At 39.1% G+C, this 15,078-nt stretch overlaps 1 protein-coding gene across 4 annotated transcripts in view; it reads right to left on the bottom strand.

The window, feature by feature from the left end:
* Positions 1-7,514: 7,514 nt before the first annotated feature.
* LOC127574218 (protein FAM135B-like) overlaps positions 7,515-15,078 on the bottom strand; it is a 249,465-nt gene continuing 241,901 nt past the window's right edge. For all 4 annotated transcript variants that reach the window (XM_052023030.1, XM_052023029.1, XM_052023031.1 and 1 more), the window contains one exon: positions 7,515-14,200. In XM_052023030.1, the coding sequence (XP_051878990.1) occupies positions 13,995-14,200 (206 nt within the window). In that variant the 3' untranslated portion in view covers positions 7,515-13,994. The remainder of the gene's footprint in view (positions 14,201-15,078) is intronic.

The raw sequence follows: 15,078 nt of genomic DNA, 5'->3' as shown, positions 1-15,078 counted from the left end.
GTGTTGCATCGTCTATTGCCTGTACATTCTACAATGATGTGGAGTCCAAAACGTTACCCAGTGTTCCATTTAATTATGTCATTAGAAATAAGCAGCAAATTTAAAACAGGGTCTTGTTTCCTTTTGGCCTTCGTTCTACCTGCCTGCTCGAAAGCACAGGCTAATAGTCGGAGGGCAGCAAGGTCACCAGGATTAAATCATTGCCTGCAGTTTATCTATCCTTCCCCACTTCTGCCCACCTCAGCCTAAGTAAAATTAGGGCCCATATTTTTAACAAAAATTCCAAATATGAAGCCAAAAGGGTCTTGACTGCATAGATAAAAAAATAAAGTCCCAATTCTGAGATACCACTGCCCCCATCTTTATCTGAAATGGGGCTTAAAACAATTGATTTAATGTTTTGTATCATCAATGCCTGATCCAGAAATTGGTACATGGAACCAGAGTAAATGCCTTTTGTGATATCTATTTATAAAATGGATAACAAGCCTTGCTTTGCTGAAGTTTGCAATTACGTTAATTGTTCCCATTAGTCTGGAATGCCCATCAGCTGTGAAGATGGCTCTGCTTTCAACCAGTAAAGAACATGCCAATTTTTAACGTTGTCTTGAATCTATATTGCTAAAAGCAAAATTAAGTCGAAGAAGAGAAGATGAAAATTGCTTTCTTTGAGAAGCTCGGCTTTACTAACATCAAACAAGGTCGCATGCAGACACAATCCACTAATGGTAATTGCACACTTTAACAGAGAATGCCTGAAATGTATAAAATTCAGTTAACAGTAAAAAATCCTGTCACTGCAGATTTGCTGTAATTTGGATGTTTTTCTTTTCTTTATTTCAAGGACTGGTTTGAAATATGGTAGGATAGTGTTTAAGTGATTGCTGTAATAGCCAATGGTGCTGAGATGCTATCATGAATTCAAATCTCATTAACACAAGGGACTTGTGGGCGTGGGGATTTAAATTAAAGAAATCTGGAATTGAAGAAAGATATGATATCATTAATAATAAGATTATTGTAAAAGTAATCCAATTTAAGAGGCATTTAGACAGACACATGAACAGGCAGAGAATGGAAGGATATCGACCATGTGGAAGCAGATGTGCAGTTTAAGTTAGCATCATGGTCGGTACAAACATCATGGACTGAAGGGCCTGTTCTATATTCCTGTAATCAGCATTTTTCTATGCTACCAGCACTCTATAATTGCATCTTGTTGTTATTGTTGCCATTCAGCTAACCTGATAATGGAAGTTTTGGATCCCAAGTATTCTTGATTTACAATGGGAAGCTTGATATTTATTATCACAGTTTATGTTCGTCACCTTTTCTTTGCTACTTCCAATGGATTGTTAAAGTCAGATAAGGAAAGAGAATTGGAATATGATCTAGCTCCTTTGCTCAAAGTGGTGAGAGGATAAGGTGGTATTTTAGCAACTGTGATAGTGAGACAGGAGTTCATACATTGTATATCAGTACAAGAATCACTTTAATGGGAGCTGCACATACTTGAATCACATCATGATAAGTGCAAGCTTGTATTTTGGTATGATGCAGGAAATCAATAATTAAAACAAAAAAGTAGTGGAAACTCAACAGTTCAGACAACAGTTCTGTAGTAACATCTCCTCCTCGCTGACAATCAACACAGGCGCACCTCAAGGGTGTGTGCTTAGCCCACTGCTCTACTGTCTCTACACTCATGACTCTGTGGCTAGGCACAGCTCCAACGCCATCTATGGATTTGTCGATGACACCACTGTTGTTGACAGAATCTCAGATGGCGATGAGGAGGCGTACAGAAGTGAGACAGATTGGCTGTTTGAGTGGTGTCGCAACAACAACCTTGCACTCAACATCAGCAAGACCAAGGAATTGATTGTGGACTTCAGGAAGGGGAAGTTGGGAGAACACACACCAGTCTTCATTGAGGGGTCAGCAGTGGAAAGGGTGAGCAGCTTCAAGTTCCTGGGCATCAACATCTCAGAGGATCTATCTTGGGCCCAACACATTGATGCAATCAGGAAGAAGGCACGCCAGTGGCTCTACTTCATTTGAGGAGATTTGGTGTGTCACCAAGGACTCTTGCAAATTTCTACAGCTGTATGGTGGAGACCATTCTGACTGGTCGCATCACCGCCTGGTATGGAGGCTCCAAATGAAAGAGGCTGCAGAGGGTTGTAGACTCAGCCAGCTCCATCACGGGCATAAACCTCCTCGCCACCCACCGAGGACACCTTCAAGAGGCGGTGCTTCAAGAAGGGGGCATCCATCATTAGGGACCCTCACCACCTGAGACACGCCCTCTTCTACCATTGGGGAGGGGTACAGGAGCCTGAAGACCCACACTCAGCGTTTCAGGAACAGCTTCTTCTCCTCTGCCATCAGATTTCTGAATGGTCCATGAACCCATGAACACTACCTCATTATTCCTCTTTTGCACAATTTATTTATTTTTGTAATTTATAGTAATTTTTATGTCTTTATGTCCTGCACTGTACTGATGCCGCAAAACAACAAATTTAACGACATAAGTCAGTGATAATAAACCTGATTCTGATTCTGGCATCTGCAGAGAGAGATCTGGCATTAACGATTCATTTTGATGACCTTAGAGGAAAAGACTTCAGCTACTCCTTCACTAACCCTGGTTTGACCACGAGCAACCTCAACCCACTTCACCCTATCATGTTCATCACTTCAGTGGATCTGAAAAGAAGAATAAACAGGCAGACTGAGCTGAAGACAAATTATGTTTCAGCTGCACAATAATGTTGTATGATCAAATACTGGAACATTAAATCAAACAGTGCATAAATGCAGACTGATTTTATACTGTCAACATAATCCTGAATTTAGTTTCATGACAATAGGATTGCTGAGAGTATTCAAACAGAAACTTAATATTTTATCATAGAGTGTTAACAGAAAAAGAGTTGCTCTTTTTTATATATGGCAACCTTCATACACCCTTAGAGGTCACTACAGAGTGGTAGGGGAGGAACCTATATTTGAAGCTAGATTAATGTGCGGCCCATTGTGCAAAGCTGCTTATTTGGAATTAAGATTAATCCCATATTTTCCAAGCAGATGCAATGAGATTTTAATGTCAACTGACAAAATAAACAATGTAAAATCTTTAAAGATTAGATAAAAAGGGCATTAAGAAAAGAACTTATAATACTCCACCATCTGCCAGATTGCAGGCATGAATCTCATCCCACAAAGTTATTTTTGCTCTTCCTTGTCTTCTTGTTTCTGCGTACTTGGTAATGAGATAGTGTGAAAAAAAATACATAGCTATAACTCTTACCCCTCTGATTTACTGTTTGTCCCATTAAGAAACACTGTTTGGTGTCCCCCTCTGTTTGACAAAGATCAGATTGGAAATTTGTCAGCTACTTTCATCTTCCCTCTCCTTTTGGCATTGCTAAATTCATCAGTGCTACGTTGGCACCCACCAAAGGCATTGACTTCAAAGAAAGCTAATTTCCCAAGTGAAATACTGTCTGCAGCTACTTCTATATCACATATTTAGCACAAGTCACCAAGGACAAATTACTGCCTCTGATTCCCCCAACATTTCTCTGGTTTCACATTTCTACTTCCTTATCAAGGGACATCTAAATTCTAGTAGTGCTGATTGAACAATAACTTCAAGGTAGTGAATGACAGGAAAGAAGAGTGTGACAGTACTATGTCTTTCCAATTCTATTCCTGTGGCTTCTATTATAATGATTATAACCATCTCATAATGCAACTTGTTATACCTTATCTAATTACAAGGGGATCTCTTGTGTCATTCAAGAACCCATGGCATAGTCTTAAGAAAGTCTGGCGTTTCCTCGAGATCAGAGCATTGTACTTTCCTCGATCAACATTGCAAAGCTGATTAATCGTTTATCTCATAACTTTTTGCAGGTGCAGCCTTTTAAACTCAACTTGTTTTGTTCAGCACTTTGAGATTTTATTCTTTGACAATGCCAGCCTGGCTGTGTCAGAAAGTTGTGTGTGGCAGTTCTATTCCAGAGATCTAACAATCAAGTGGAATTACAAGAGTTGAAACGTCAGGTTACAACCATACAAGATGTTGGTAAGACCACAGTTGGAATATTGTGTTCAGTTCTGATTGCCTAGCTATAGGAAGGATGTCATTAAAGCTGGAAAGGGTACAGCAAAGATTCACAAGAATGTTACTGGGACTGGATGGGTTAAGTTTTAAGGAGAAACTGGATAAGTTGAGGCTTTTTTCCCTGGAGTGTAGGAGGTTGAGGGGTGACCTTATAGAGGTATATAAAATCATGAGGGGCATAGATTAGGTGAATGGTCACAGGGTAGGGGAGTCTAAAACTAGAGGACAGTCTAAAAGTAGAGGGCATAGAGGGGGGAAAGCCTTAAAGGGGACTGAGGGGAATTTTTTTCACACAGGTGAGGGTGGTGGGTATGTGGAACGAGCTGCCAGAGGATGTGGTAGAGGCAGCTACAATAACAATGTTCAAAAGACACTTGGACAGGTACATGGATAGGAAAGGTTTAGAGGGATATGGGATAAATGCAGGCAAGTGGGACTAGCTCAGGTAGGCATTTATGAGTTGGGCGGGAGGGCCTATTACTGTACTGTATAACTCAACAACTCTGTCGAAGTCAGAGGTACTGCCTTTTTAGATGAGACGATGTATCAAGGCCCCCGTTCATTTTCCCAGTTAGTATTTAGTGAAAAGCAAGGAAGTTTTCCTGGTATCCTCCTCCATGTTTACACCTCAATCTGCTTCATTAAGACCTTGCTTTTTCTAAGAGTTTGCAATAGGCTGCTGCATTTCTCACGATATTGAAGGGTAGTATGCACTTCAAAAGCTGTAAATCTTGGATTTAAAAGGCATTATGTAAACACTATCTTTCATTTGATACTCTGCGGTATAAGATTTATGAACCACTGTAAATTAAAGAAAGTTAATTGAAAAAATGTTAATCAACCCTCATTTGGGTACTTTAAGTTGCATTTAAATAAACTCAGTGGGTTAAATCCCCTATTTCTGTTTCTATTGTGTAACTGAAACAAATTCATTATGTATTCTTATTTGTATTGTTTAAACTTGATCAATTTTCTGATGAAAATTGTAGTCAGAAATAAAACACTTATTTATCAAAGAGACCATGAAACTGTCAGACTGTCATAAAAACCCAACTGTTCCATTGTCATCCTTTAGGCAAGAAATTTGGCAGCCCTTGATGTATCCAACTAATTTGTGCCTCCAGGCCCAAACCAAAGATTATTGTTGCATTCTGAAGTGCCCTTGCAAACAACTTGTGTATTAAAATGGATAGTAAATACTTAACCTACAAGCAACACAACGTGCTTTTTCAGTTGAATTCAAGTGCCAAAACAGAATATTTTCTGTGCATTTCTTTTTATTCGTGTAGAATGTAGGCACCTTTGGCTCGGCCAGAATTTATTACTCATCGCAAAATGTCCTTTAAGGGACGGCTCGCTGTGGATCTGTCGGCACAAGGCCAGACTGGTAAACATAGAACACTACAGCATCAGGACAGGCCCTTCAGCCTACAATGTTGTGCTGAACTAATTAAATGCCTAACTAAACTCATCCCTTCTACCTACACAATGTCCATACCCTTCCATTCTCTGGCTATTCATGTAAACTTTTAAATGCCTCTGTCGTATTTGCCTCCATCACCACTCCTGGCAGCGCATTCCAGGCACACACCACTCTCTGTGTGGAAAAAAAACCTTGCCCCACACATCTCCTTTGAACGTGTCCCCTTTCACCTTGAATGCATGCCCTCTAGTATCAGATATTTCAACCCTGAGGAAAAGTTACATCTGTGTACTCTATCTATGCCTCTCATAATTTTATAAACTTCTATCAGGTCTCCCCTCAGTCTCTGCCACTCCACAGAAAACAACACAAGTTTGTCCAACCTCATCTTATAGCACATGCCCTCTAATCCAGGCAGCATCCTGGTAAACCTCTTCTACACCCTCTCCAAAGCCTCCACATCCTTCCTATAATGGGACAACTAGAATTGAATGCAATACTCCAGCTGTGGCCCAACCAGTTCTTTATGAAACTGTAAAGATGGCAGATTTCCTTCCCTGAAGGACATTAGTGAACCAGATGAGTGTTTATGAAGATCTGGTAATTTATTTGCCATCATTACTGGTACTTTTATTCAATTACTTGAATCCCCAGCTGCTCTGGTGGGACTTGACTCTCGTTCACAGATCAATAGCCTACAACACTGGAATCTAGACCAGCAATGTAATGTTAAAATATTGTACCCTTAATCTTCTTCTGGCATTTGCATTTGTGACTCATGGAGTAGTTCACTTCTACCACAAAATTGAGTTCCAAGACTGCATATCCCAAGGCTTGACATTTATCTGTCTCACACTTCAGTGACCCACCTTCAATTCTGACCTCCAGTGCTGTCTGTGTAGAGTTTGCATGTTCTCCATGTCTCAAGTTTCTTCCCAATTCCAAAAGTGTGCTGATTGTTAGGTTAATTCTTTTCTGTGAATTGCCCCTAGTGCAGGTGGGTAATAGGAAAATTGAGGGAGGGGGGTCGCATGTATGTCAATGGGCATATGTGAGGGCTTAGGTCACAGGGAAATAAGTGGGGCAATGGGACTGATGGAATTGCACCGAGAGCTGGTATACACTTGATGGGCTGTATGGCCTCCTATGTTATAAGGAAATGTGGAAAAATTGGTTATGATACTTAATATTTCAAGTTAATAACTTTAATAACGATGCACTTTGTACTAACTCAATGTAACTGCACTGTGTAATGAATTGACCTGTATGATCGGTTTGTAAGACAAGCTTTTCACTGTACCTCAGTACAGGTGACAATAATAAACCAATACCATAATAAATATTTACTATATTACTGACTTTCTGTGGAAATAAACATGGAAAGTACACTCGCATGTTTTATAAGTGATTTCTGGTTAAGGACACCAAAGACAAACAAGTAACACAAAATTATTTTTTTATGAGAAGAAGTCTTTCCTCCCCCCACATCATCATCATCTCCTCAAAGCAGAAAACTGAATTGGAACCCAAAGGAAGGTAGGAGAATATTCAACTATTTAAGGCATTATTTAGTTATGGATGAGCTTTTGCTCATTTTCTCCATGTATAAATTGATTTAATATAAAAACCTGCTAAAGTTTGGCATATCAAGAAAATCCTTACAAAGGTATCTCCCATCAGGTTGACTGATTAAAGATAAATGGAGTGGTAACAATTATCTGCATGTGAAAGTTGGAAACAGAGATAGTAATGAAATAAAAATAGGAAATGCTCAGCAGGTCAGATTGTATCCATGGAGAGCTAAACAGAATTAAGACACGATCTTTCATCAGAATTCATCAGTTCTTTCTTCTTCATGTTTAATGATTACAGTTGCCAGCGGAAACATACATGGTAAATAACTATTGTTAAGTCTTGATTTACACTGATATGTTGAAAGACAACACGAGCTCCAAATAAAGTAAGTCAACAACTTTATTCAGTTTGTACACAGAACACGAGCCACCACGAATGATGCAAAAGCAAATGTAGAAAAATAGTAGAATCATATTGGTATTGATGACTATCCATTCTGTACAGTTTTAGTCAAAATAAATAGAAGATTTCCATCTTGCAATGACATCAGTGTATACAATAAATTTATGCTTCCATTTACATGAATAGTTATAAAGGACTGGAAATTCCTTGGTGCTACTCCCACTGCTCCAGCATTACTTCACTTGAATGATATGAATTACATACGTCCATTCTGCCTGTGAAGGAACGCTCTGCCAGCAACTCCAAGGAACTTCTCAGTCAAAGACTGAAAGCACCCCACCTTGCTTGTATCCAATCTGTTAAATTAACCAGTTTGGTCCGTGGTGCTTGCCCCAAAGTCAACTGATAGATCACAGTTACCATTAAGGTGAGTGGATGTGGGCTGGTTCTGGAAGAATTGTTTGTGGATTGCTAATATGGTTCTCTGCACTCAATGGTTTTAATATTAAAGGTGGGATTCTGGGTCCAGGAAGTTTAGTTGGCTTTGCTGGTGATAGCACTTTTGACCTTGTTACAGTGCCAAGTCAATATTTGTAAACCCTGGATCAAAAAGAGGTGTGAATATTGGAAATCTGAATTAAAAGCAGAAACAAGAGTAAGGGTTAAATAGCATCTGAAACTGAAACAAATAAGTTGATCATGAATTTGTGTAAATGGTCTTGCTCAGAATATTGCAATTTTATGTTCTCACTGACCTGCTCTCCATTCTGAAGCATTTCCTGCTTGAGAACTGTCGGATGGTGGGTAACTGGAATGACTGGGCTCCTTTTTTGGATGAGCCTACAATAAGTGAGGTTTTATTCCTGACCTGCGGTCAACCCAATTACTTTCATGTAGCTTGAATAGGTGCTTAGCCTCTTTAGTTTGGAAAGTCTAGAAATAATTAACATCTAGATGGACAAGTCTTGTTGACTCATTTGTGTGATGGATTAAGATCTACAGGCACGATTGGCAGTAGGAAAGGTTAAAGAGAGTAGGGTGAGGAAAGCTGAAGACAATGCAAAGCTTTGCTTTTCGTTTGAAGTTTGGAAGTTGCAAGTGAAAGTAAAATTAAATATGCAGAACTTGACAATTTTGAGCTGCTGGTATTTTCTGATATGGCTGATGTCATGATTAGGGAAAAATGTGGAGATTGTACAAAATGGTGAATTATGGGATTAGAAGACACTATGAACAATTTAGACAAGTAATGCACATAATGCGATTGACAGAAGTACAGGAAGAGATTGGATAAGAAAGAGTGGGCTACTATTTGTCCTCAGCAATACAGTGTGATCTGTAGGGGATAAAGAGATATAAATGAACAGAATAACCAAACCAGTTCATTGATCCATGTAATGTGAAGCCTTTGATTAGGAAGGTTAAAATGAAAAGCTCTTTTCATTTCATGAGTATGTCTCTGGTAATAATTTAATCATAGATTCAACTGTGACCCAGCACAATCTACTTGCGTTATTGCAGATCTTATTATGTGAAAAGCTCACTTAGTGTCTACCTATTTGAAATGGGTTGAGAGTTCATCTCTCACTCAATTTACTCAAATTTAGCACCTTGAACCAGGATCATTAGTTTTTGTAAAGTGCACATTCCATCGTTAAGCAGACAAGGCTGATAGAAGTTCAAGATGTAAGTGGACCTGTGGCAAAATGTTAATGTGTGACAAAGACCCAGAGAGGCACGAAACAAACTGTAATTGCTCCAATGAAACATTAAAAACATCATCATAAAGCATTAAATGCTAAACTTAGCTAGTTTAAAGTGTTAAACAAGAATGCATTAAAGCTTCTTTATTATTTCTTTCAGTTTATTTAATATTCATATGAATCTTGCTAGCCATCACAATAGTTAATAAATATTGTTTTGTTGATTGTGCCATTGTACAAAACAGGGGAACCTGTAGCTCCCTTTATGTTCCATGTATGAGCATAATCCCAGCCATATTCTTAAGCCCTCAAAATAATGGTTCTGCTGTACAACATAACATAGTTCTGATAGGAGCATGATCAGTCCATGTAAGAGATCTTACGGAGAGGTTGATGCTGCAGTTGAAGTTTCACTGAATCCAACTGTGCTCATAACTGATTTAGGACAACAAAAGATATAGCCCATTACCCAACAATGTGTCAATGACCTTGCCATGTCAAATGTGCAGCAGCTCATAGAGCTCCTTCTAGCAGTGCGGCTTAGTAACATTGCTCAAATAGCTCTGCTGATGGTGTCATTAACAGACGTATGACTTTTACACAAAAAATCAATACAAATTGACAGGCAGAAAAGAAAGTTAAATGTAATCATTACTCCTTATAGTGGCTTGAAATTGAAATAACCACACAAGCGCTCGGCAATGGGCATCTCTAAGGTTGTCCAACCACCTACCCTTGACATTCAATTGCATTACAATCAGCAAATCACCAACCATCAACAGCCTACAGATTGATGGGTGAAACATTATTGGATGAACTGCAGAAATAATGAGATTGCAAAAGAAAATCAGTGTCTGTGGCAGGTAACTTGCTTCTTGACACCCCAAAAGCTTTCCCCCATCTACATATAAGTCTGTTGTGCATGAATGAATTGACAATATCTAGGTTAAAGAAACCACTGATTGCTGGCCTTCCTACCTCTGGGAAATGGGTTCTTGAATTTGGAATCTCCATATTAAATGTTGGTGCACACTCTCACAGTAGCTGAATAGGGAATAGAGAATGAGGTTTAACATCACGCTGAAATTGCTTGAACTAGTCAGGAAGAAAAGAATGTTGGAACATCATCTAATGAGAAGCTCCCATGGTGGGTGGCAATATATCATCTCAAAGAAGTAGAACTACCAAAAATGATATCATGCAAAGATGGTTAAATTAAATCTATGCCAAAGACACAGGAGCCTGTTGCTCATTACTTCAATAGATTGATTAGAATGAGGAAAATAGATTTTGCAAGGAACCTTTCAGAAATACTTTGGTAAACTTTCTGAAGACATGGTTCTGGTAGTGAATTGCCTGTCCATTGTATAATATGTCATTATTTTTTATTTATCTGAATTCAGACAGACTTTACAATGTGTGGTCTATTCAATCCAGCAGATGAACACCGAACATGTGAAGATAAAAGTCAACCCCTGTGTTGGTTCCCTTTCAGATGCTGATCAACCCATTCAGTCGCTTATGTTTCAGATTTCCAGGATTTCTTCCTGGGCTTCAAGATGAAGCAGAGCTGGAATTAGATATGCTGGGAAAGGATGGGAGCTAGACAACACGCAAAATGTAAGCACAGAACTTGCTTTGCGAGTAGAAAAATACTTTGTGTACATTTTACGTATTTTGATTAACGCAAAGATACCCAGACGGATGCCACATTTCAATGTCAATTGCAAGCATCAGTTAATCACAGACTCGTATTGCACAAATATGGTGGGCCTAAAGTAAATAACATCCAGATAACATACTGTTCTTGAGTATATATTATGTCCACATCTTTTGCTACCCTGTCATTTCAGTAAAAAAAACACTTAAATGTGCAATTTATAAACTGGATTTTACATTCTTACATGTACAATCTCAAATACTGTCAGAATTAATATTACCATACTGTTTAAATATTAATTATTATGGAAAGATAAACAGTGCATATAGGCAGTACACAATCATGATATGGGTATATTTAATAACAAATAACACTGAATTAGGATATGGCACTTCAACAATTTACAGAAGGAGGTCCCAAACACAACATAATTAAACCAAAACTGAGCATTAAAATCAATTCTCCAATAATACTGTAGATTCAGAGTAGATCTTTGATCTCTGCCCTTCAAAGATGTTCATGCTGGGAATAACAAAGGGCTGGAGATGTTACACAAGACTGTAGCATACTTGCTGCATTTTTGACAAGATTGTAACATTTTCTCAAAGATTCGGAGCTGCTCAGTAGGTTAATTTGTAAATCCAACCTGCAACTGAATTAGCACAACATGTCCCATGTTCAGTAATTAGTCAACGAATCGTCAGTTGATCTCTACGTCTGTGTGGTTGGGTGTCTGGAGGATTTTATACCCTTTACCCCAAAAGCAACCAGCTTCCTTTTGGAAAGGTGTTTACATAAACGAAGAAAAAAATTCAGTCTTTTCTCCCAACCCACGCATGGAAAGAGATGGGAGATGAGCAATTAATTCATTCCAAGGAGGTTGATAGGTGGGAGGAAGTGGAAGTGTCCTCATTCAAATATTTCAACTGGACTGGGCATACACCTTTAACTCTGAAAGCATAAGTTTCCTGACACTTGGAAACCAGGTAGCAAGGACTGATTGATTTAGCAGGTTAATGCAAGATAGTCAATTTGAAGCACTGAGTGAGGATGGGCCCCAAGTCAAAACTGTTAATATATCTAGACACACCACTCTTCTCCACATACCTGATGCCAACAATATCCTCCTTCTCCTTGCTGCTCCATGTCTTCTAACAGGATGCTCTGTGATCTTCTCAACTCCTTCCCCAATGTCCCTGCTGTCACTGTCACCTATTCTTTTTTTCAGTTCCACAAATATTATTTAACAAAGTCAGTTCTTGTTTCAATTTTAAGGTGATTACTTTTTCCCATCTAGAAATGATCAATATTTTTGAAACCAAAGCCTTGTAAGTTAACCTACTAATTTTTTTTGTTTGGTTAGATCTTGACTTTGCATTGTAGGTAAACTGGGTATTTTCGAGACATGAGCCTGTTTATGACTTTCTGCTTTTATTTGCATTTGCAAACAACAAAAGTTAGCAATGTAGTAGTCCAAATTTTGCAGGGAAATATCCGCATTTACGTGCATAACACTACACACATTCCCCAGAGTAACTCTGAGCAACCTGGGGATTCCCACATGAACGCAGAACTACCTGAGGTGTGGTCATCAGTTTGCCATTTTTATTTTCTGTATGGACACCTAATGGTCTAGATTGGCAGGCCTTCCTTGTTCTACTCTTTTGGAGTTCAGCAAGGCAGAGCAAAGTTGATGTATAATGGAGAAACTGAATGAGTAAATGCACCAGGATAGAAATGATGCAGGAGGTGTTTCCCTCTTCATCTTAATGGTGTGAGGCAGCTGTGAAGAACTCGGGAATATAATAGTTAATTTGGAATTTTTCCAACAACTTGTGGCTTTAGATATTTTATGTTTAGGGAAAGGAATTTAAATGTTTTAAATATGTTTTGATTGTTTTTGTATGAGGAAGATTTAAGCATTTGGCAGTTTTGACAGCCCAGGCTAAGCCAGGGATGTGATTCAACTGGCTATCAACATTTTTCCTCTTTTTTTATGGCATATTTTGATTAAACAATTCCCTACTCCACCTCAACCCTCATCCCCTCCACTTCCACCTGCACCACTTACCCCACCCGGATGGTCGACAACATTACTTTGCTGAAGCCTCTATTGGTGCAGAGGGTCTCAAAGCTGAGAATCCCAACAAATTCCCTAACCCTTGGGGAGTGGAGGCAGGAAGAGGGGGGTGGGAGGGGATGGATGATCATACCAGGTAGGTGTGAATTTTACTCGGTGATCAGCAACAAGCATGGCTCCAAAAGTACAGAATAAAAAGTACAGAGTTGTGCTTCAAGCAGCTGAAACTTAGTGTTCATGGTGAAGTTAGATTCCCTTCTTCATTATTGGTATTCTTGACCATGCTGAGCTCATGAACACATTTTTGCTCCAATTTCAAGTCACACAGTGCAGCAGAGACTGGCCACATAGTGTCAGTGTATGCCTGGCTATAGATAATGTTAATTAATTAGTAGTGGGGTGCCGGGTAGTCTTTCATAACTACTTGGTGACACCCAAATCTTATAATAAGCAGGTTGAATTGTGATTATATTCACACATCAATCTGACTGTCTCTTGACGCTGCATGAAGTAGCTCTCTTTAAAACGTGCAACTGTGACAGAGAAGGCTTTTGCAGATTAACTTGGGCTTAAACTGACACAGGAACATTGCAGATGCTAAAAACTCCATCTTAGTTTTACTCAAAATAATGTGTATAGTCTAAGAAATCATTGTGGTGCAGTTTTCAGTCCAAGGGGGAGCAATTAACAAACATTCATTTCCGCATGGCGATAGACGTGATGCTTTAACAGTAAATATGAACATAGATCAAAATTGCCTACTCAAGTTGTTTTTCATAGAAAGCCTAGTAATAATTTCTGTGAATTTAAGGCAGGAAAGCAGTTTTAGATAAATTTAATCTGAAATGTAAATTTCTTTTGGTACTATTTACAACACAATCATTTTGATTGCAAGGGTTAATATATGGATGTATGCAGAATCGAATCAATACCGACTCGGTCCATGCTTTCCCACATGAAAGCACCTGGAAATGTTATCACGGGAACACTCGGGTGCCGTGAGTGAAGCAGTAGTACTATTTGAAGTAGTTTAGCCCTGCCACCAGAAGGAACTTTTCCAGGAAGAGTTCAGAGTCGAGGACGGCAATGTGAGCTGCCCGGCCAATTAGCGCATTGGCAGTGTTTGGCAATGCGTGGAAGATGTCGTAGCGGATCAGGGTGCAGTCGTCAGCCTCTGTCACTGGCCGAAGGAGGTTGTTAATCATCTCCGTGTAAACGCAACCTGAGTTATCATAACAAAAACATTAAAAATGATTCCACTCATCCAATACCAATCGTTCTTATACTGTCCCGAAGTATAAAACTATCAAATCAGCTTAACGTATTTAATTTGCAAATTCTGGATCTGCAAGGTACCACGTTATAAGAACAAAGGAATTGTAGGATGACAAAATGGCCATGGTAGTTCACCTTCTCCCTTCCTGATAACTGCAGTCATTGACTAATTGTAGTAATCAATCTATCTACAATAGATACAGGCATGAGAAAACCTTATTGCAACCACAGGTCCAAACTTTCCTGTTTATTCTGAACATACTGCACTTACCACATCATGACCCCAACACTATATTTTAAGGAAGAAAGCTGTGTAACTTTTATTTGAATGAATTAATTGTATTTGCTTCCACTGTTTACAGATCTGAGTTTCTTCTTGTGAGTCACAGGCTCTTCCTATCAGTTTTCCTATTCAGATAAAGTGAAATCACTAACCACCTCCATGTTATAGGAGCTTAAATGCAGCAATGACATAATAAAAAAGAAATCTCCCCTCAACCTTGTTTTCAGCAAGAATATGAGGGGATTCCAGGACGCTGCATAGAATGAGTGGAAGAGCTAGAGAAAAAGAGTTGATATGAGAAGCATTCCCTTCTCCCAAGCCTTTAAGCCATTCTCTTCATAAAATGTTTATCGGTGCATCACCACTTAAAACTCTATTTTTAAAGCTTTATTTATACAGCACAGTAACAGGCCCTTCTGGCCCAACAAGCCTGCACCGCCCAATTACACCCTTGTTAGCCTACTAACGTGTATATCTTTGGAATGTCGGAGGAAACCGGAGCACCAGGAGGAAACCCACGCAGACACGGAGAGAACGTACAA

The sequence above is a fragment of the Pristis pectinata genome, chromosome 9 (genome assembly GCF_009764475.1).
Source record: "Pristis pectinata isolate sPriPec2 chromosome 9, sPriPec2.1.pri, whole genome shotgun sequence".
Lineage (NCBI taxonomy): Eukaryota > Metazoa > Chordata > Chondrichthyes > Rhinopristiformes > Pristidae > Pristis > Pristis pectinata.
Note: the sequence above shows the minus strand (reverse complement) of the source record. Positions and strands in the feature narration are given on the sequence as shown.